The 23232-nt window shown below is 38.5% G+C and overlaps 1 protein-coding gene across 1 annotated transcript in view; it reads right to left on the bottom strand.

Moving 5' to 3' along the window:
- Positions 1–23232, bottom strand: part of LOC145676675 (lipase 3-like) — a 70263-nt gene that overhangs the window by 6838 nt on the left and 40193 nt on the right. Inside the window, exons 7-8 of the mRNA XM_081747519.1 lie at positions 18315–18399; positions 17715–17860 (exon numbers count right to left, since the gene is read on the bottom strand). Of these exons, the coding sequence (XP_081603645.1) occupies positions 17715–17860; positions 18315–18399 (231 nt within the window). The remainder of the gene's footprint in view (positions 1–17714; positions 17861–18314; positions 18400–23232) is intronic.

Below are 23232 nucleotides of genomic sequence, written 5' to 3'. Positions count from 1 at the left end.
ATTAATCCATCGTAGAGTATATTTATATCAATCTTCCTTCATCCCCATGTATGCTGTATATAATACAGTAACCCAGTAAGTAGATGCGAGCGTAAAATACAATATAATTAGCCTATAAAGGAAATAACACAAATAACTAAATACAATATAATACAATATTGTATTAATATTTCCGTACTACGCTCGGTGTTTAAACACCTTTAATCATAACAACTGAAAATTATTCACTATGCATACTAATTAATAAGCAATTAATTTGATCACAAATTAAGCTATTTACATATTGATATGTAAATGTGCCCCTCATCTGCATTTTGATATGCAGATGATGGAGAAGGACATTGGCCTTCTACAGTATTTTCCCCCCTATGATTCTAGGTGCTGTACTTGCTAGTACAGGACGTAGATCTAAAAGAGGGCACATTTTCGTTCTTGAAATATAATCACATAAAAAAAAACAACACAGTAAATCACACAGCAACATAATGACAAAAATTACCAATACACAAAACTAAATATAGAGAATTCAGGAGTCCTAACTTTACATTAACCTGAATCATATAAATTCCCATACATACACAAATACACTAATACACAAGTTCACTAAATAACACTATAACACTAACACTATGTACACTTGTGTCAAATCTGGGGTTCGATGCATCAATGTGTGATACTATTGCGCCTCTATTGTACCAGTACCACTGTGAGTTGCTTCTTCTCTAACAACGTACGGTTTTAAGAGGAAGGCATTTCTGGTCATCTTGACCTCATTTGTCGCTGGATCCGCTAGTGTGTACATATTTCGGCCGGTGGTAGCGACAATTTTCCAAGGGCCACAATATAAGAGTAAGAGTTTCTTCGAAACACCTGCTAGAGCATCCGACTTAGGGAAAACTCTAGATAGAACAAGGTCACCCACATTGTACTCTACTGTACGGTGTGACTTGTCGAAGTTTCGTTTTCGTGCAGCAGCATTCCTTTTGTGATTCTTTCGTGCGATCTCAATGTAATACTGCACGTCATGGCGCTGATCCACTTCTGGGACTTCAAATAGCCTGGCTATGTCTCTAGACATAGACTGTCCAAAGTGACATTTAAAGGCTGACACACCAGTGGTCAGGTGCTTCGCGGAGTTCAAACACTTCTCTATTTTATCTAAGTATTTGGGCCACAATCTTTGGTTATCATGACACAATTTACGTAGTAAACGTACGGTCGCCTTAACGGCCACTTCTGCCATTTCTCCTTGCGGATAATATGGTGTAGAAGTGATGTGCCTGATACCAAGGTCTGCTAACTCATTTTTCCAGCGGTTAGACTGGAAAGGTGACCCTCTGTCTGTACAGACGAGTTCCACACTAGGGTTTACCTTTAAGTACTCTTTAAGTTTTCTAATTGCAGTGGTAGTGTTGGCTTTCCTACACGCATATAAACCAATGAGTTTCGAAAATGCGTCGTAGAACACTAAAATGTAGTGGACTCCCCCAATTCCCTTGGTTATGGGTCCTAACCAGTCAGCACAGACCAAATAGCCTGGCTTCTCAACGACGACGGGATTCAGTGGTCCCGGACGATAACAATGGGGAGGGTTGCTCTTCTGGCACAATTCGCAGGAAGCACAAAATTTCCTCACACTTGCTCTCATTTTTGGCCATACGAAGAATTCAGATAGAAGTGGGAGTAATTTACTAGCCGACATGTGCCCTCGATCTGTATGGTAGTAATCGAGCAGTGGAATTACTAGCACTTCTGGGATGCATATTCGGACTCCTTCCCGGTCACGCTTGCATAAGCGTCCGTTCAGCACTTCAAAACGGTGACAAGCACCATTTACTTTTGGTGAGTCCGTCTTCTCTTCTACATCTCTCTTGATCTTGCCGTAGACAGGATCTGAAGACTGCATCTCCGGTAGTATGGCAATCATCTTCCTCAACTCACAGGGAATTTCCGTCAGGATGGACATCAGCGACTCCTGGAGGATAGGCTTCCGTGCAACACTGAGGTCTTCTTCTGTGTGAGGAGGGTACCTGGAGTGATAGTCACTCAAATTCTCGTTGGACTTAACAAACTGAAATTCAAAGTTGAAATTGGAGAGCAGCATCGCCCACCGGGTGATGCGCTGGTTTGTAAGCCTACAGTGTAAAATAAACTTAAGCGCAAGGTGGTCGCTGCGAATTATGAATTTAGTTCCTACTAAATATTGCTTGAATTTTACAACCCCATCTATTAGTCCAAAAAGCTCCTTCTCAGTTATGGAGTAATTCTTCTGTGCCGCATTAAACACACGTGATGTGAATGCAATGACCCTAATGTCATCATTATCATCACGCTGGTACAATAGAGACGAACATGCAATGTCACACGCATCAGACTCTAATATCAGCTGTTTGTCAGGCAGGACGGTTTTCAGAACTACATCTTCCTGGAAGATCTCCTTGATCTTCTCCATCGCTGCCTGATGTTCTGGTTCCCACTTGAACCTCACATTCTTCTTCAGTAGTTGGAACAACGGATGGAGAACTTCCGAGTACTTCCTACTGAAGCATCTGTAATATTGGCAGTAGCCAATGAAGGAACGCAGTTCCTTCACGTTCCGGGGTGTTCTAAAATCCAACACCGACTTCACTTTCTCCGGATCTTTACCGATACCGGATTGAGAAAGTTGGAAACCAAGTATGTTTAAACTTTTCCTTGCGAAATTGCACTTTTTCAGCCTGAGAGTTAGGCCACCCGCAGTGAGTAAACCCAACACTTTGTCGAGGTGTACAATATGATCACTGAAGCTCCTGTCGGCCAAAATTAAATCGTCAACATAAGCGCCGCAGTACTCTCGCGCTTCAGTTCCTATCAGCATATCTAAAGCTCTGACACAAGAAGCAAGGCTTTGTTTAGTCCCAAACGGAAGTTTCTGAAAGACATAAGATATGCCTTCATGCAAGAATCCTAAGTATTTTTGATCGCTTTCCTTAACTTTGATCTGCAAGAACATTTCGGTTGCATCTACGCAGCTGAAATAAGAATTACCACATATGTCTTGGAGAACAGATAGGGGTGGCATTGGTCTGTCAGAAAGATCACCAGATATTTTGGCCAGAGCTCGGCCATCGATACAGACTCGAATACGTCCATCACTCTTCGGTGTCACTACCAGAGGATTAATATATGCCGTAGGCTGTTTCTTGATCACCCCCCACGCTAGCCATCTCGAAATTTCATTGGATACTAAGTTTCTAAATCTCTTCGGGTAAGGATACAGTTTTGTCTTGATTGGACGTTCGTCCGTTACTCCAATCTCATGCTCGTAGTTAGCTATGCAACCTGGCTTGACATCAAAAAGGGCTTGATGCTTTAGCAGCACAGCTTTCAAACTTTCTCTTTGGGAGGCTGAGAGATCTGAGTAGTTCGATACAAACTCTTCTATCTCTGAATGGGAGGCACGAGTTTTCACTTTCATCCACTCTTCTGGTGGGAATACGTGAACTGCCATTTCTTGGGCACTTGGGAATCTTCCATCATCCAAGTTCGGGGCACGAGCTGCCTTTTCTCTGTAGGTCTTAGACTCATTCTGTGCACTAACCCGTATGGCCTTCCGTCTTTCGTCTGACGGGAAAAAATTACAATCAAAATTATCTACTTCATCCATTATACTAAATGGTTTCTGGCACTCTCCATTCAATTCTAAGCAACGAACTACTATATCCTCAGTCTCGCAATCTACTGATCTAAACGCCACTTCTACATCATAAGGATGTTTGAGATGTAGAAGGCCGGTGTCATAGTCTAACACGGCACGAGATTCGGTGAAAAAGTTGGACCCTAATATCAAAGACCTGTTCAGGCCTGATATTATAATACCTAGAGTATGATATTCCTTCCTTGTATCTCAATGACTAACAGAGTTTGGCCAATGATCGTCGCTGATTTACTACCAAAAGCGGACGTTACCCGTATATTCTTCGCACTCAAAAATGCGGGAGGGGGTTGGATATTTGAGACGGAGTCCCAAATTTCTTTGGAGATTGGAGAGCAAGTCGCCCCAGTGTCCTATAAACAATTCACCTCTTTTCCAAATAAACACACTTGTATCTCTGGTAGTGAGATGACGTTATTTGCAGGTAATGCATCATTACATGAGTCAAAAAGATTCTTAAATATGCCATTCGCTTCTTCATAAATTTCCCTATCTAGGTCAATATGTTCCCCGTTCCTACTAAGCAATACCAATTTGTTTTCAAACATGCCTTCATTAAAATGCTTCTTAGATTTTATCTGTAAACATAAATTACAATTTTCTTCTTCTTTTCCTTCTTCTACTACAAAAATTTCCTTCACTGCGGTTTCGCAAGAGTTTTCATCATTTTCATTTTCTAAGTTATTTTCTGAATATCGCACATACTTGGGTTGTAATTTCGTCAACTCGGGTGAACAAGTTCTCACCGTGTCCAACCTACCGCCGCCGCAAGTATATGCGGACAATCCTCATTCCCTTGAAGAAGGAGATGAGGGTTGGTTACTCCTGGTATTGTTTATGTTCTGAGTGGGAGGAGGGGGCGCACGGTCATAGCGTTCGAGAAGTTGTATCTCTTCCTCTTCTCGACGGAAGGAATTCCCTCTCTGTCTATCCGCACTGCGCATTCCACCCCTCCTACCGCGGGCTACACGACCGTTGTTGTTGTTGTGGTGGGTGTGGGAGTTCCCCCCACGTGACCAGCCAGCTGACCCACTTCCGCTGCTCTGGTTTCGAGGCGGTGAGTGCTGGTGGCTGTTTTGGTTCGTGTTTTGTCTACGTCTCTGGTAAGGACGCTGGTTATCTCGTACTCTGTTTTTCTTCCGAGCCAGGTGCTTACCGCTAAGGCCTGAGGGGTTATTGTCCTCGCTTTCAATGCTCACCTGGAGCATATTGACCCCTTTCCTTGGGTTTGCTTGGTAGAACTGGTCTCGATTCGTCATCGACGACTGCAGTTCTTGTACCAAATTCAGAAGTTCTGCTATTGTTTACGGGCGAGACGAGACTATTGCCCGAAATAGCCAATTTGGGAAGTGCCGTGGGAGTACTTTTAGTAGTGTCGCATCTGACATGCGTGGCTCCAAAATGCTGTTTTTGTGCAGCAAATCCAACAGATATTCTGCAGGGGATTTGTGCACTCTACTGTCAAAGTGAGAAGTTAAAATGTTAGCTCTTAAGTTAGCCAACCGCTCTTCACTAAGGTAGCAATGCCTAAATTCACTCACAAAATCTTCATATGATCTAATTTTGCTTCTGTTTACCTGGAACCATTGGTAACAGGTGTTCCGGACAGCTCGGGGTATGAAGCTTAATCTCATCTCATCCGGTACCCCAGTAACCTCGAAGTACCGGTCAAGATCTTGCAGAAAATTATAGGTCTCGGTTTCCGTCTCGTTTCCCGTATACACAGGCAAAGTGACATCTCTGTGTATGAGACCTAACGCTGTTGCGAGATTTTGTCTCGTCTCATGAGTACATGAGCGAGACGTTGATGGAACAGGGTCTGTCTCGTGGGCAGTAGCGAGGTTCCCAGGTTGAGAACCGGGCAAGTCGCGACTCGAGGTGTTATTTGGTGATGGAGGCCGTTCTTGGGTGGCGGAGACAGAGATGTTCGCGAGTCGCCCCTCGATCACCTCACTCGTCTCCCTCTGTATGGAGTTTTTCCATTCCTCCATCTTCTTTTCTAATTGCGTGCATACATCCTGTACGGTATCTTGCATCTGCTGGATGCTACCGTTACACTCAGATCGAATTTCCTCAAGTGGCGTTTCCTGCTCGATTTCCCCCCTGAGCCTGGCTAGTTGGGAAGCGAAACTCACTTCCACTCTCCTGACCTGATTATTAAGTTGTATAGTGGTCTGTTCAACACGAGACGAGACCTGTTGTATACTTTCAGAAAGATCTGTATAATTTTCTTCCAGTTTCTTTGTGGTTTCTGTGACGCGTGAGTTGAGATCTTCCCGAGCGCCTTCAATCTCCCCCCTAAGCTCTACTGTGGTAATCTCTAGCCACTCGGTCAGCTCACGTTCACTGTGCTCGAGTCTTGAACTCACAGTCTCCAACTGGAGTTCAAGACGAGCATTACTGGACTCGATAGCCTGTTCGAGACGTGTATACATAACTTTCGTCTCTTTATGTGCTTGCTCCAGGCTATGAGAACTTTCCTCAAATTTCCTTTCCAGTTTGCTTTCTAAATTGTGCGAACTTTCTACTAATCTGTTCTCTAAATTTGCTGCACTTTCCACAAGTTTTAATTCTAATTTTTCCTCTAGGCTCTTATTACTTTCTTCTAACCTCTCACAATTCTGTCTCGTTTCGTTACGGACTTGTTCTATACTTCTCTCTATTTTTTCTCCCAATTTTTTCTCAAGGTTCTTTTCTAAATCCCGCTGGCCTTGTAGCAGCTTACCCAGTATATCTGCTAAATTTAGGCTACCAATGTTTTCCAACGAGCTACCTTCGTTTACGGCTGGGCTAACAATATGTTCCGGAGTTTCAGTAGTTTCGTCCCTTTCCTCCCGCAAAGGCACTTCCGGTTCCCTACCGGTGACTGGCGGAACCGTTTCCACCACGTCAGCGTCTCCCACTACGCTGTCCGTGCGCTCGTTAGCGCCCTGCGCTACCACACTACTTTCTTCTGAGAGCTCGTCAGCTCTCTGAGCAAAATCGTCACTTACAAACTGCTGGTCCATTTTTACTACTTTTCGAGCCTGTGCTCTTGTTATGACCATTTACCAAAAGTAGAAAATAAGGTTACAAAAATTACATCCCCCCCTAACTTCAAAAGCCTGAATTCTCTCTAATACAATGTTATACAGTGATACATTCAAACACAGACATAAAATTCAAATACACAAGACACCGTCGTTCTTGGAAATTTCTGGGGAAGTAAACAAAACATGAAACGAAAATATTATTTAAACTGTATGCTGACCACTGAGTATTTAAAGGATACTCTTCTGCCCTTAACGCTGTTGGCGCCACAATATTTGGCGCAAGAGCGTGGAATTTCGAGCCCTGAAGCTGGGTAGCCACAATATTTGTGAGGTGCAGGTAGCCAGAGCCGAAACTAAGGTTACCAAAGAACACCAACACAAATAAAAAGTAAATAAATAAATGTGGAGTGGCTGGGAATATTCAAATCTAAAGTAAAATTACCATAATATGCAAATTACAGGTAACTGTATAGTTACTTCCCTTCTTGGAGATGAAGGTAATCTCCTGTAAGAGCCGCCACTACCACAGGTGAATTCGGTAGAGCATGAATAATTTCAATTAATAAGAACAACAGATCTCAGGGATATCTGTACAACAGTCATGGTCTAGACGCTACTATAGTGAGTTTATGGAAAATCTCAAAAGGTTATAGAAAAAAATCTACTTTAAAACAACAGGTAGCAGCCTGTTTAACAACTCACTATACTCATGACTGTTTTTCAATGGTTCTCTGGGCAGTATACTCTCCGGGCCCCATTCAGAGAGCTGGTCAGACATACACCCAACAAGGGAAAATGCTTCCTTGTCTCACACTCCTGAAACAGAACATTTTCATTAGCAGTAGGTACTCACCCTGCAGCAAATTGACTTCAACACAAATTCTGATTAGAGATGGCGGTTTATTTCCAAGATAATGAAACATCAAGATGAGTGTGGATGTTGATGATAACACTCCAATACACTGATACTTAAACTTCTTATGTAGTGCACTACTAACACACTGACACTATGATATATATTGATATATATATATATATATATATATATATATATATATATATATATATATATATATATATATATATATATATATACAACACTTGTTTCACTATATAAAAAAATTAGAAGGGGGAGGACGAAAACTTATTATTTAAGGTCTGGTTGACCTTAGAAAAAAAAGAACATTTTATACAAATTTCTTTACTGCTCAGTTGATGAGTTCATAGTCTCTGTCAGTCTCAGAGAGGAGAAAATACTATCACACAAAATATCATTTTAGGCAACACGTTAAATGAAGATAAAAAAAAACAAAATTAAATTGATCATATATCTTGTATGTTCGCTGCACTGTTCCTGTAGCTGACTTATCGTTCATGTACCCAGTTCTAGTACAAAGTCACCATGTCCTTACACATTCCCATTTCACTGTAGAGGGTGAATGTTCATGTTAACTGTTTAATAGGCTGGACGATGAATTCTCTGGACGTGGACATGTGGTATGTCCATGAAAGCAAGCATTACAAATGCTTGGAACCTTGTTCAGAAAGTCCAAGGAAGGCACTATGTTTGTGACGTTACAGGCCTTAAAATATCTCAACTGAGATATATTACTTTTACGTTTTCACTGCCATACTGGACGTGTAAAGGTTTCCCCATTCTATAGGTCGGGTATTAGACAAGATGTCTACTTTAGTTCTTCTCCTACAAGTTTTCAGTTAGCATGATAAAAAAAATAATAATTATTATTAAACGTAACTCTCCATTATAAATTGTAGTTAACTTGTATGACTAAGCTTCTACTGCTTAGATAAGCGCACTGTTCAACACGTTCTTTAATTCACACTCAATAGTGATTAGTATAGACAAAGTTTATCACTCACACGAAGTTCCGAATACATCACATGATGTATTTCAACAGGAATCTCCACGGGGACCGAAAATGTCCTCACGTTCCTGGGATATCACTAACCGTTAAGCAAAGAAGTAGAGATGACTTCCTTACTATGATTGTACGTGTTTCCACTTCCAGATGAGAGAACGAACTACTCTTGTTCACTCACGAAACAAGTATATTTACTTCACAAAACTTCAGAAACAGAAGGACTCGCTCCTTCTTGGGTCTTGCAACAAAAGGTTTGTTGCCCCAGGCAAATCTTCTGGGTGGTCTTTTGCAGAAATCATACGAAACCCTGCCTATGTCTGCACTTACTACCCCGCAGTTCTTTGACAGGTGCTGCCATTGCTTCAACTGTGGTCACTTTTGATAGCTTCTGCTACCCCCAGAAGTCTATGAAGTTTTCAAAACAACTAATTGTTTTCACATATAAACAGTATTTTGAATAATAGCAGAACGGGTTATCATACACAAAATTAAAGTAAAATACACATAGATTACATAGTTATAATTGACATAAACTGTCATCTCTCTCAGTACGGGGAATAAGCCCAATTTCCTGCGGCTGCCTTTCAACCGTCTGCTACTAATTGGCATCCATGTTTTTAAGGAGAGAGAAAAAGGAAACATCTTTGGTTATTATCAATTTTACCAATTACAAGATCCAAATGTCTTGTACGAAAGGGATACACGTTGATAAAATAAAACATAATTTTGTACGGTATTTCCAAGAACAATTGGAGCGTAATACGTTAATATTAATATTTTACATAGAAAAATGAGTCAAAATAATGTAAACTTTTTAAACTGGTGTTGCATCTTGGGAAAAAATGAAAAGGTCCGCTCGCTGACGGTACCGGCTATGGGTGAAGGGGGGGTGGAAGTGACGCTTGAGCTTGCTGCTATCCAAAATCACACCTATAGAAATCCAAAAACTCACATGTTGACGCTAAAATTTTTACAACTTTTTATACAATAGAAGTTGAGCGTCTGTAACCACTATTTCCAAATCAGTGTTGTTTCACTAAGAAAGTGAGTAGGATCCTTCCTGTGTATAATACGTCTTATTCTGTCCCTCTGCTAGTGGTTTCTTGAAACAGTGAGTTGGGAGGGACCTCCTATCTAGTATGCTCGGCGACAATGAGTCGGGAGAGAACAAGAAAAAAAAATTCTCTGTCAGCGCTAGCTCCGTCTTCCACGATTCTCAACTCAATGCATGATTCCCATAGAATATGCCTATTTCTTGAATAATTAATCCATCGTAGAGTATATTTATATCAATCTTCCTTCATCCCCATGTATGCTGTATATAATACAGTAACCCAGTAAGTAGATGCAAGCGTAAAATACAATATAATTAGCCTATAAAGGAAATAACACAAATAACTAAATACAATATAATACAATATTGTATTAATATTTCCGTACTACGCTCGGTGTTTAAACACCTTTAATCATAACAACTGAAAATTATTCACTATGCATACTAATTAATAAGCAATTAATTTGATCACAAATTAAGCTATTTACATATTGATATGTAAATGTGCCCCTCATCTGCATTTTGATATGCAGATGATGGAGAAGGACATTGGCCTTCTACAATATGCACTCTTTTTCCTATAAAAACAATCTAGTTCTATCACTTTTTCCCCTGAAAATATAGGTTGAAGTATTTTACAATTACTTTTCGTCGTTTCGGGAGCAGAATAATGCACATTCAATACTATATAGTCGTAGTTGCTGGACCTCCACAATTCTTGGACCCTTCACCAAGGGCGGCGATTTCTCTGTAAATTTAGCGGGGTCCATTCAGACGCAGAAAGGATATATAAGGATTTTAAGACAAATTGCATTCAAATTATGCAAAATATTGTAAATTTACAAATACAATGAGGGGGCCGACATGAGCTTTGGGGGGAGGGCTCGTCCTCCCAGGATCGGCGCCCTTGCCCTTCACCCCCCAAAAAAATCTCGGCGTGCGCCTGCTTAGGATCCCACTCTCTTGGATGGCCCCCAGAAATTATGGAGGCACATTTCTAAAATACGTATACGATTTAAAAAAAAATAAATATAAATAAAATGAAACCCACATACAGGATACAGTAATAGTGTTTTGTGCTTTGTAGATTTCTATGATGTGAGTAACAGATCTCCTTCTGTTATGCTGCTCCATAAACAGCGGCGCAAATCTGTCTTCAACATTGGGGGGGACGGGTAAGAACGTTTCCATATATATATATATATATATATATATATATATATATATATATATATATATATATATATAAGCGATATTCAAAATATTTATGAAGTTGAAAAACAATGTTGTGAAGGATCAGGGGAGCAGAATTGTCTTCAGTGGCGTATTTAGGAGGCTATCGGGGTCAAGCACCCCCCCCCCCGAAATAAATTTGTTAGCTTTTCGCATTCCACGTACAACAATAATCCTTCTTACCATTTCTAAGAATGTCATTGACTTTCCATTTCCTTACGCTCTTTGGTCAGAAATAATACTGTATTTGTCAAATTTCATTCCATGTAAGAACTGAGTCCTTTTGTTCTTTCTTTCGTCCTTTCTACTTTTCTGTTTCTTTTTCTTGACGTTACTTTCTTTCATTTCGTCTCTCATATTTTATCGACCGTTGTCAGTTGTGATTCAAGTCGGCCGTCATCAGTAACACCAAAACTAAGAGGAGTTGATAGGCGAAACTGGTGTTCCACACCAACTTGCGCGGATATCAACATGACAGGACTTTAGTTATTATAACAAAGGAAAAATTATATAGTTTAGTTATTTTTGAAAGAAGAAAACGTTTGAATTAAAGTAAATCAAAACGGAGGAATAATTAGCTCGGGAAATTAGGAAGGCCAAGAGGATGCTTCCTTTTTCTTGTATGAATAGAATAAAGGGTTAGATTCACTCCTAAATTTTTGTATCATATCATACAGGATTTATCGGTCTGCATTTCTTGCCATTATAACTTCAATTTATACATAAATTAAAATATATTTAATTCTCAAACTCAGGTGGGCAATTGCCCACTTCCTTCCTTGTGTTGGGCATACCGCCTCGAAACAAAATCCTAAATATGCCATTGGTTGTCTTCAACATTGGGAAGAGGGCAGATTTGAGGCTTATTCTAGAGAAGGGAGATGAAACTCATATTACGGTAGATGAATCTGATCAACTATTGTAGAGTATATTATATATTAGGTGAAGTAGTAGTACATATCAGTATTACAAATCGCTGCCGTGAACACATTCTGAAATCTGAATACATGTATATTTATAATTGGTATGTTTCTAATTAGGCATCCACAAAGATCCACGTTAAAATTGTTTTATTAATATAAATAATGACTTCAAAACTATGAAGAAAGAATATCAATTATGTCACGAAAAAAAAATACTCTTTGAGCAAAATGATGATAATCTTAATAACATTACAGGAATCGTTACAGAAATCTGACGCATATCATATACTCTTTAGTTAACAGATGTGACCTTAAGATCATGGAGAAAAATATTCCAGCGATTGAATTCTTTTCTATGCTTACAAAGCATCCTCTCTCAAAAGAAAAATTGGGACATGTGGAAATACGTAGGAACAAACCATGGTTTGAACTAGCAGAGAAGAGAAAACAGGCAAAATTACGTTGTCTACAAAATCCTAATGAAATATTAACTACACAAAATTTCGTAGACATCAGGCGGGAAACTTCCAAAACTTTTAGAACAAAGAAACGCGATTTTTTGAAAGCGAAAATTTAGGAACTTGAAGATAATTGTAAAGTAAAAACATTCGGGACATGTATAAAGGGATCAACGAATTTAAGAAAGGCTATCAACCTCCGGCTTATATTAAAGAAAACTCATGGAACAGTTCTCATTGATACAGATAGCATTTTAAATAGATGGAAAGATTTCTTTGACGATTTGCTTAACACACAGCCAAAAACTAATGTGCGTGGAGAAAAGGAGATGCACACCGCAGAACCGTATATTCCAGAACCCAACCGAATAGAAGTAGAAATCGCTATAAAGAAATTAAAGAAACGCAAATCTCCGGGTGTAAACGAAATTCCGGCTGAGTTAATTTTAGCTGGAGGCGAAAAATTTGGAACAAGATACACAAACTCATTCTCCTTATCTACAACAAGGAAGAATTGCCACAAGAGTGTAAATGATCAATTATTGTTCCAATCCACAAGAAAGGCGACAAAACTGACTGTAATAATTATCGAGGCATTTCTCTTCTGTCAACATCCTATAAAATCCTTTCAAACATACTATTAGCAAGATTGAAATACGCAGATGAAATTATTGGAGATTATCAGTGTGGATTTAGACGAAATCGATCAACTATCGACCAAATATTTACCATTCGCCAAATACTCGAAAAGAAGTGGAAATACAGTAGCCCGGTGCATTAACTATTTATTGATTTTAGAAAGGCTTACGACTCGGTTAGGAGAGAAACATTGTACAACGTTCTTACAGAATTTGGAATACCGAAAAAGCTAATTAGATCAATTAAGGAATGTTTAAATGAATCCCAAAGTAAAGTCCGGGTAAGAAAATATTTGGCCACGAGCTTTCACGTCGAGAATTTTCTGAAACTAGGAGATGCGTTGTCGCCATTATTATTCAAGTTTGTCCTGGAATACGCTATAAGGAAAATCAAAGATAGCAACCAGGGCCTAGAGCTGAACGGTGTTCACCAGTTATGCGTACGCTGATGATGTAAATTTAATAGGGTATGATAGGAGAACAATAGAAAGAAATGCAGAGATCTTATTAAACGCTTGCAGGGACAAGAGTTTAAAAGTAAATGCAGAGAAAACTAAATACATGGAAGTGTGTCGGGACCGTAATACAGCAAATTATGAATGCGTTAAAATATTAATTAATACTTTTGATAAAGTGGATACTTTCAAATATCTAGGATCAGTATTAACAGACAAAAATCATATTCACGAAAAAATTAAATGTCGACTAAAAGCAGGGAATTCGTGTTGTTATTCAGTTCAAAATCTCTTTTTGTCGCGAATTCTGTCGAGGAATTTGAAGCTTAAAATATATAAAACGATAATCATACCTGTTGTTCTGTATGGTTTCGAAACATGGTCGCTTACTCTGAGGGAAGAACATAGACTGAAAGTATTTGAGAACATGATGCTCAGACGAATATTCGGACCCAAGAGGAACGTTAATGGGTAATGGCGGTAACTTCATAATGAGGAACTACGAAAATTATACGGCTTACCAAACATTGTTAGGGTCACCAAGTCTAGAGGGCTTAGGTGGGCAGGACATATGTTCAGCGGTAAGACCAATCGGAAAACGACCATTAGGAAGACCTAGGCACGGATGGGAAGACAATATTAAGGTGAATCTCGCAAAAATAGGAATATAAAGTAGAAACTGGATCCAGTTGGCTAAGGATAGAACTCAGTGGAGATCTTTTGTGAACGCGACATTGAACCTCCGGGTTCCAAACGCTATAGAGTTAGTTAGCTTACGAAGCATGAGTAGGCGCCTAGGCTGATAGTACAAATGGATTAAATGCGCATTTACTGTAAAGATCGATTCTACTGACATTGGATAGTTTGTATACTCTTTGTGTGCTAGGGCCTAGGGGAGAAGATGAGATAAGATTTCATATCAGGTTACGTCACGTATAGTCGCACGCCTTCATTTTCAGTAAAAATTGAAAAACCAAGAGAAACCAATTTCACCTCACTTTCCTTTGTGGCAGTCGGACACAAATTATCACACTTATCTGCAAAAAGCACTTTTCAAATCGGATTATTGGGAGAGCCTCTAGTTCCAATGTTGGGGGGGGGACATGTATCCCCATTTCCCCGGAATTTGTGCCCGTACCTAATGCTGAGACAACTTTCCAGCATGAGGAGAGGGGTATATCCTCTTCTAGCATTTATTGCAATTTGTGCCCAAGTAGTGGAAGTGGAATTAATACATATTGATGAGACTACTAAACGCACTACAGCACGAAGTTCAGTTTGAAATACTACAGACGATTCTTTTTAAAAAATGGAAAAGCCAAGAGAAATCAATTTCATCTTACATTTCTTTGTGGCAGTCGGACACAAATCATCAGACTTATCCCAAAAAGCACTTTTTAAGTCAGATTATTGGGGGGGACAGTCCCCCCCAGGTCCAAGATTGGAGGGGACATGTCCCCCTCGTCCCCCCTGGGATTTGCGCCAGTGTCCATAAAACATCACGTTTGCTCATTTCTGTGTATAGGGTGCCTACATTCTGCATAGGATGGTTGCATTGCAACGTGTAATATGAAGCTGCAGCGCAGATAATTTGTCATTGACTGTTTATTTCATGAGTAACATAACTCAAAATTCGCCCTTATTGACTTATGGACAGAGGATGAAACCTAGTCTTGATGTACTATTTCTCTGGTAAAAATTTCACAGATGTGCTTCCAAAACTGAGCGCTAGAGAGCACTTGTGGCGTGAGCAAAGATACGCGAGATGCAGCATTTCAAAACTTTCAAATGCTTCTCCTGAAAAGTTGGGAATTTTGGGTTATGTCACACTTGAAATAAAGAGGCGAAATAAATTACTTTCAATAGCTTAGGTCCCCTCAAACTTAAATCCAGCTCTGAGCACGATGAAGAAAGAAAGAAAGAAAAAAACTCTAGCTGGCATGCATTGGAGTAACAATTTTATAGTACATTTTATAGGAGACTAGCCTTGGGCTAGCTGGGGGATTCGCCTCCAAACCCCTGAATCTGCCTGCCCTACGACCTTGCATTTCTCATCTATCATCCTTTGCATGAACAGTGAATTTCGTGAACTTGCTCTTCATATTTCCTGAATCTGCCCATCCGGGGGCTTCACCCCCTACACACAGTCTTTGCTCGGCCTACGACCTCGTACTTCTTGAATCCACAATTCTATCGTTTCTTTTCCTATTTCAACTGTCTAAAAGATAAGATTTTGTGTCCCAAGAAAACACCCATTTAAATAGCATGGGAATTTCTTCATCCCCCTTTAGACCCTCAAAAAATTAAAAATATTCACTTTTGGCAATTTTCCTGTCGGTTAGTCCCGGAAGGCTACAATCATGCGAAATTTTATCATTCTAATCCTGCCGAAAGTGCCTAAACATTTTGGGGTGTAGAAAAAGACGTCCCATATAAATAACATGGGAAAGATTTTTCAGTTAGTCATAAAACCACTCTAGGGTTGGAAACTTTTATTTCTGATGTTTCACTTAGGTAACGCTAACAAAAACGTACAAGCACACCGAATTTCAAGTTTTTATTCCAATTCTAAGTACCTAAAATATGAGATTATAGGTCCAAAAAAGGCCCATTTAAATTACATGGGGAAATTCTTCATCCCCTCTTTAGACCCCGTAAAAATTAAAAATATTCACTTTTGGAAATTTTGTGTGGGTTAGTTCCGGAAAGCTACAATCATGTCTAATTTAATCATTGTAGCCCTACAGGAAGTGATCAATAATTTATGTCAGCTCATGTAGTTTTATATATAGTTCAGATTAAGATTAAGATTAAGATACTACAGCTTTTACTGCAGAAAACTGAAAGAACCTCACATCTACTCCAACGTTAGTCTAGGGCAGCGGCGCAAATCTGTTTTCAACATTGGGAGGGGGGACGGGTAACACATTTTTTTTTTAAAGCAATGTTCAAAATATTCATGACGTTGAAAACCAATACTGTGAAGGATCAGAGGAGCAGAGTTGTCTTCAACATTGGGAAGCGGGCGGATTTGAAGCTTATTCGGGAACATAAATTTCCCTTTATTCCTTTGTGGCAATCGGACACAAATCTCCCCCCCCCCAAAAAAAAACATTTTAAGTCTCTTTTGTAGTAAAGCATTGTCCCTAAATTATCTTAATAACTAAGTACATAGGGACAGATACCGGTAGCTGTAGCATGGAACATAGGCATATGCCAGGTGTGTTAAAAAAGAAACCGAACTTTTTGAAATAGCGTACCAACCGGCAGAGGGAACACAATGCCCCTATTGAGTATAACTAGTGGCAGGTTTGGACAACAAATTGCCATTGGCCTCAGTTCGCTTTGACGATTAGTTGCAGGGGCGTCATTTAGGAGGAGTAGGGGGGCAATTGCCTCCGCTGAGTTTGAGATCTATATAGATTTCATCAATAGAATAGTAGTAAATCAGTGCAAAACGCGAAATTTTACTTATAACAAGGAATATCCTCCCGAAACAAAATCTGAAATGACGCTGCTGGTTAGTTGCCGAGATACAACTACTGAAGTGAGCACCTACACAAACTGTTCATCGAATTAGCTAGAAAGTGACAATGAAAGAACTTGAAGGACAACGTATGTATGTGAAATTTTGCTACAAACTTGGCAAACATTTTTACAGAGACATTTCAGTTGCTTAACCAATTATGGGTAGGACTGTATGAGTCGATCAAAAATCAAGTGATGCTGGTTGTGTTACTCCGATTCGAAAGACATCGTTCATCATGCATTTGAACCATATGGTCAGATGGTAAACAACATTTGTACCAGTATATTTTGGCACGTTTGAGAGATTTTGCCCTCAGGAAGAGACCTGAACTGTGGAAAAACCAGACTTGGATGTTGCATCATGCCAATGTGCCCTCAGGCTCAAGCATCGTTCCTCATCTGGAATTATCTGGTAAAACATCAGACACCCTTGTGTCCATGCACCCGATTCTCCTAACCCAACCCCAGCAGATTTTTTCTTGTTCCCCAAATATATAACTACTTTAAAAGGGCATCGTTTCCAAACCATAGAGAAGAATCAGGGCAATGCGACGAGACACCTGCGCTCCATCCCAGAAAATGCGTTCCAGCAGGCTTTTCAAAAATGGATGAAACCTTAGGAACGGTTTATTACCAGTAGAGGGGACTACTTTGAGGGTAATAATGCTTAAAATGTGAAATGAACAATACATAGTATTTTACAGCAAAAGTTCGGTACTTTTTGAAGACACTTCGTACGTGCGAATGCAAGATAGGAATAATATTAGGCCTATTGTAAAGATGTTAAGGATAAGTTAATAGTAAATGCATATTTACATCAGGATCTCCAAGCCAATCGTTGTCTGAGTAATGTAGATAAATAGGCGCTGTTATTTTCTTCAGGTTGTAGCTTGGCGGGTGTATCTGGCCATACCTTCTCCAGTTCGCCAACCATCCGCCATAATCGTACTTCCTAAAGTAACCTGAAAAATAATTTAACATCACAGTCGCTTAGTATACGTAGATTTATAAGAATGATATGAAATGAAATCTTTAAATGTTTTGTACCGGCAGAATTGAAGGTGATAATTAGCCTAATTTAATGTAGTTTTTGTTTTTAAGCTGTAGCAGACATGTTGGATACTACATATTATTAAAGAAATTGTAAGCAAACCTCGATAGGTGTATGTACGGTCAGGTTGATCACGACATGATCTTCACCAGTTGAATCCCATGTGTATTTTTAAGATCCCTCAACTTCAAGACAAGAAAATATCTACTCATCCAAAATATCCGTGTCTTGGAGAAGTTAGTCACAATCAAAAATTTAACAAAATTAGCTGCGATTACTTTGACTTGAACTTTTGATTGTTTATGTTTAAAATGAGGCTCCACCTAAAGTGCAAATATATTGTTGTAGTAAAATTAATGCTTTACCTGAAGTCATTTCTTGAGCATAATGCACTATTGTTTTTGTAGATGCACCAGCGGGTGTATGAGATAAAATCACTGGCAACAGTGTCTGTGGACAGAAAAGTGTAACATTATAAAATCAATAGCATTAACTTATTTTTAAAGTATTGTATTTTTTCTATATATATATATATATTTTTAAAATATAAAATATGAACAATTCACAATGAAGATTTTCGCTAAAACAACGATTTAATAGTTAAATTCAAAAATAAATAGAATACATTGGAATAAAATGTCCCTTAAAATATTTCTTGAAACACTTCTATATTTGGAGATACCAGAGAAAGAAACTAACTCTATGGCCTATGAAACCCGGATGTTCAATGGCAGATTCACAAAATCTCTCCATTGATTTCTATCCTTATCCTTAGCGAGCTGGATGCAATTTCTACTTTATCAGAGAAAGAACTACTGTCTGAATTTCCCGCGAAAGTTAAAAATGCAATTAAAAGCAGTGATGCCAACCTTAAGCGCTATAAAATCTCATCTTTAGAGGGAAAAAAATCCCATTATGCATCTGAATTTCCCAAGTTGTACTACTACTGCTACTACTAATAATACTAATAAAATCTAGAAATGAAACTTGAGTATGACATGTGTTGCGATTTTTAATTTCAGGGTGAATTATCAATTAATTTCGATCTTCAACGCATATAGAATAGTGCATGAGTAACTATTTTTCTTAATCAAGAACAAATATATATTTTGTTATCAGAAATGCAGTGACTCCATGATACCCTTGTGTCATCACACTATACTGAGCAGAATGATATTAGAAAAGTATTGTTCTTCATAGATTTCATGTAGTTCTCAGAACAGAAATTTCGTTTCTTGGTGCTTGATTTTTAAGAATCACATAGATTAAGTCACTCCTCACTAGCATGGGTTTCGCCAATAATAAAGAAAAAAAACTAGAAGTTGACAACACTGATACGCGTATTGATGACTCTGTATCTTTCTCATTCGTAGAAAATTTTGTTGGCGTGGATTATACATATAGTGAAAAATCCCATATGTGTTGTCAATTTCGACGAAAGTTCTCTTTATGCCATTCCGAATAATTAACGTTGAAAAATCCCACGAAATGGTATTTTCCCCACGGGTTGGCATCACTGATTAAATGGTTCATGTCGTACGTATGACTGTAGACGACGCCTGCCTTTGCTTAGCACAGATATTGTGAAATAATGTATAATTACAGCTTTATACAATATTGCAAAGAACTGATGCCTAGACAGTTATGATACAAGTATTTCTGTAAACTGATTAATTAAGTTTACCAGTTGTAAATTTGAATTCTTTACATATAATACCGTTTTTTCATACTCAAACCTCTGTTAAAGTTTTCAATTCACCATCATACCATTGACATACTATAAGATATTTGTTATTAAAAGAAAGAAAAAAATAAATTTTTGGCTGAAATGAAAGAAGAAAAGATACAGAGATAAATGAAGTATCTCTTATTTTGGTTTCTGTTGTTCGCGTAATACAGTTTCCGCTTAATGAAAAGGGAGATTAACATGTATTTCACCCCTAAAATTATGGGACCAAGAAGTATTTCCATTTAAGACAGATTTTTGCTTAATGAGGAGTCCGTTGAAGGCAAGTTTCACCGTATAATACTTAGATACATTAATATTTGTTTCCATTCAATGCAATGTCAAATTAGCAGTTTCTGCAAAAGCATAATATTCATCTTGTACCCCAATAATTGGAATACAATGGAAAATCTTGATAACTGTTTATCCTAACTTTACACTTTGAGTTATGTCAATGAATCTGTGCAGCGTACGTAGAGAAACAAGAATTTTAGTAATGATAAAAAAAAAAAAAAAAAAAAAAAAAAGATTACGATCTTGGTCAATAATTAGTTTTTGGATTACGGGCCACAAAATTTTTGAACGGCCCCAAAATCGACGTTTTTTTATTTTTTTTATTTTTATTTTATTATTATTATTTTTCTTTTTACGGAATAAGCACATCTTACCGAGTTAATTGATAGTTTGGGTTTGGTTACACTACGTGTAGTTCTCCACATATAAAGCCTAAAAGAAAAATTTAGGCTGGAATATAATGGATCTTTTGATCCAGTAAGTGAGATTTTGTCAAATATAATATTTTGTTTCGTTGTGCTCCATTATCGCTTAGATGTAGAGATCATTGCCAGCCTCTGGAATGTTGATAAAATGAAGCAATAAAATTGGATCCATGAAGATTTAAATTTGTGCTTTTCTACTATCTTTTTATCTTGAAATTGTATTTAATTTATTTATTTCCTGGCAACCCAATATAACTTCTGACAAGGTACTACATATTTAGTGCAGCCCATTTTTCATCCAGCCGTATTAAACATAACGTAATAAGAAGCATATCTAAATAATATATTAGACCAGGCCTGCCCATGAATTGGCTCCCGGAGCCGAAGCGTGAGCGACAACGAGCGGTGATAAGAACAGGTGAGCACAGGTGTTGGTAGCTCCGCCCCTTCCACTGCATCCGATAAGTGTTGCCAACCACACATGATGGCAAAAAACCTATGGCCAAGCCTGGCCAGAAATTTGCACGATGATAAGCATTGAGCAGACGCAAGCGTGAAATGTGCAGGTGTGCTCTCCCCCTCCCCATTTCGAAAGCAGTGACGCGAAAACACTGCAGGAAATAAAATTGGTACGTTTTTTGATCGAGGAAGACGCATGATAGAGGTTACAGTTAGCGTTGAAGTAACTAACAAATGAAAAAGAAAGAAAGAAAGAAAGAAACTAATATTAAACATGTCAGCTTACAGACGTAAAAACGACTGCAAAAATCGGAAACGAATTGTTTCAGGCCTTTTTTAGCATGCTTACACAATTCGTGACATTGTATTACATTAGCACTCGGTCTGTAAGTTGTCACTCGCTTCACGTTTGCTAAGTTGTGAACGCCTTTCGTTGCTAGATTGATAGCAGAACGACGGGAGGTTGAAAATAATAATAATAATAATAATAATAATAATAATAATAATAATAATAATAATAATAATAATAGTAATAATAATGCGTATTATTATTATTATTATTATTATTATTATTATTATTATTATTATTAGTAGTAGTAGTAGTAGTAGTAGTAGTAGTAGTATTCGGACCAAAGACGGATGAAAATGGGGATTGGAGGAAATTCATAACGAGGAATTGCATAGTTTATACCGCTCACTTAACATTGTTAGGGTCATTAAGTGTAGAAGGCTCAGGTGGCCATTCCGTGTAGCCAGAATGGAAGAAATTAGAAACGCTTTCATAATTTTAACTGAAAACCCAATTGGAAGAAGACCACTAGGAAGACCTAGACGTAGATGGGAAGACAATATTAAGATGGATCTTGCAGAAATAAGAGTACAGAGTAGAAACTGGATCCAGTTGGCTAAGGACAGAAGTTAGTGGAAATATGTTGTAAACGCCGCATTGAGCCTTCGGGTTCCATAGGCCATAGAGTTAGTTAGATATTATTATCTAAAAGAAATGTTCAAATGTTGTTAAGAGACAATTACACAGAAGAACTGAGTTCCGACCAAACACTAATTTGCCGGAAGGAAATTCCAATGCAGTCCAGCCCACTTTAAGCGTTATCCGTGCAATCCACGTTTCATGTTCAAGACATTGGGAATAATTGTTCGTATCATTCAGTTGGAACGTTCCCTTCCAAGTTTACGCTGTTACAGTAGGCCTACAACATCGTGACTTTCAAAACCAGTCAGTAACTATCGAAGAAAGACAAGCGTGTAGCTTCAGTCGTTGATATGATTTAACATTCTTTTTCACTTTTAACAAGCTACCGGCAAGCAACCAACCAGGGACAATATATTTTTCCTTATTAAAAAGACACTCCTTGTTAAAAAAAAAAAAAAAAAAAAAAAAAATGGTACCCACTAATGGTCACTCTTAAAAATGGAAAATCTCTTTGGCTCTCTTAATATTCTGTTTGATTCTTTGCGATCAAAGTAACATTAAAAGTGGAAAAAATGAAATGAAATATTTGGGTTTTACGTCCCACGGTTATACCGGTTAGGCTAAAGGAGACGGTGATGATGAGTAATGAATGAAATTATAGAATGAAGAAAGTGGGAGGAAATGGGAGAACCCCGAGAAAACCCACGCACACGGTGTTTGTCCACCGCAAAGTTCACTTGGCGGGGGCTGGGATCGAACCCGGGACCCCAAGCACCAGATGTGAACGTTCTACCACTGAGCCTCCGCGGCCCCACTTTAAAAGTGGAGTAAGAAATACTATTCTTCCTATTGATAGTGTAATAGTGGCTTCTAATCTCCACAACCAACCCCTTGCTAAGCCTATTCGTACACACATACATGCATAAGCTAATTTTCTGGAGATAATACTTAGATAATTACAAACAAGTGCTACAGTATTTTTTTTTTCGTATCAACAGATTATCTCTTTTCCTATAAAGCGAAACAACAAACCCACACTCGGATTAAGAACTTGATAATATATATTGAAAACTGGTTTTCCATTGGGCAAACTGGCAAATTTTTGTAAATGTAAGCGATGGCTTGGTTCCACCACATCCTTCTTTAACAAAAGGAAAGAAAAAAGAAGAAAAGGAACGTACATAGTTTATCATTTGATTGCTGTTACCAGTTTGTGTTGTCTATAGTTAACGGTTACCACATTGTAAAAAACACTATACACTAAATGGCAATCAGTTACCATACATACTTTTTTTTTATTTGGTAAGCTAGTGATTACCGCCAAGGTTGACAACACTTCCGCTCCTCTAAGGACAAAACCCGAAGATTCACGAAGCACAAACAACGGTATTTGCTCATAGAATGCTCGTGAGCGTTCACGAGGAGAGTTTCCACTATCTGCTCGCCGT

The sequence above is a fragment of the Thermobia domestica genome, unplaced genomic scaffold, assembly GCF_964235325.1.
Source record: "Thermobia domestica unplaced genomic scaffold, izTheDome1.hap1.1 HAP1_SCAFFOLD_285, whole genome shotgun sequence".
Lineage (NCBI taxonomy): Eukaryota > Metazoa > Arthropoda > Insecta > Zygentoma > Lepismatidae > Thermobia > Thermobia domestica.
Note: the sequence above shows the minus strand (reverse complement) of the source record. Positions and strands in the feature narration are given on the sequence as shown.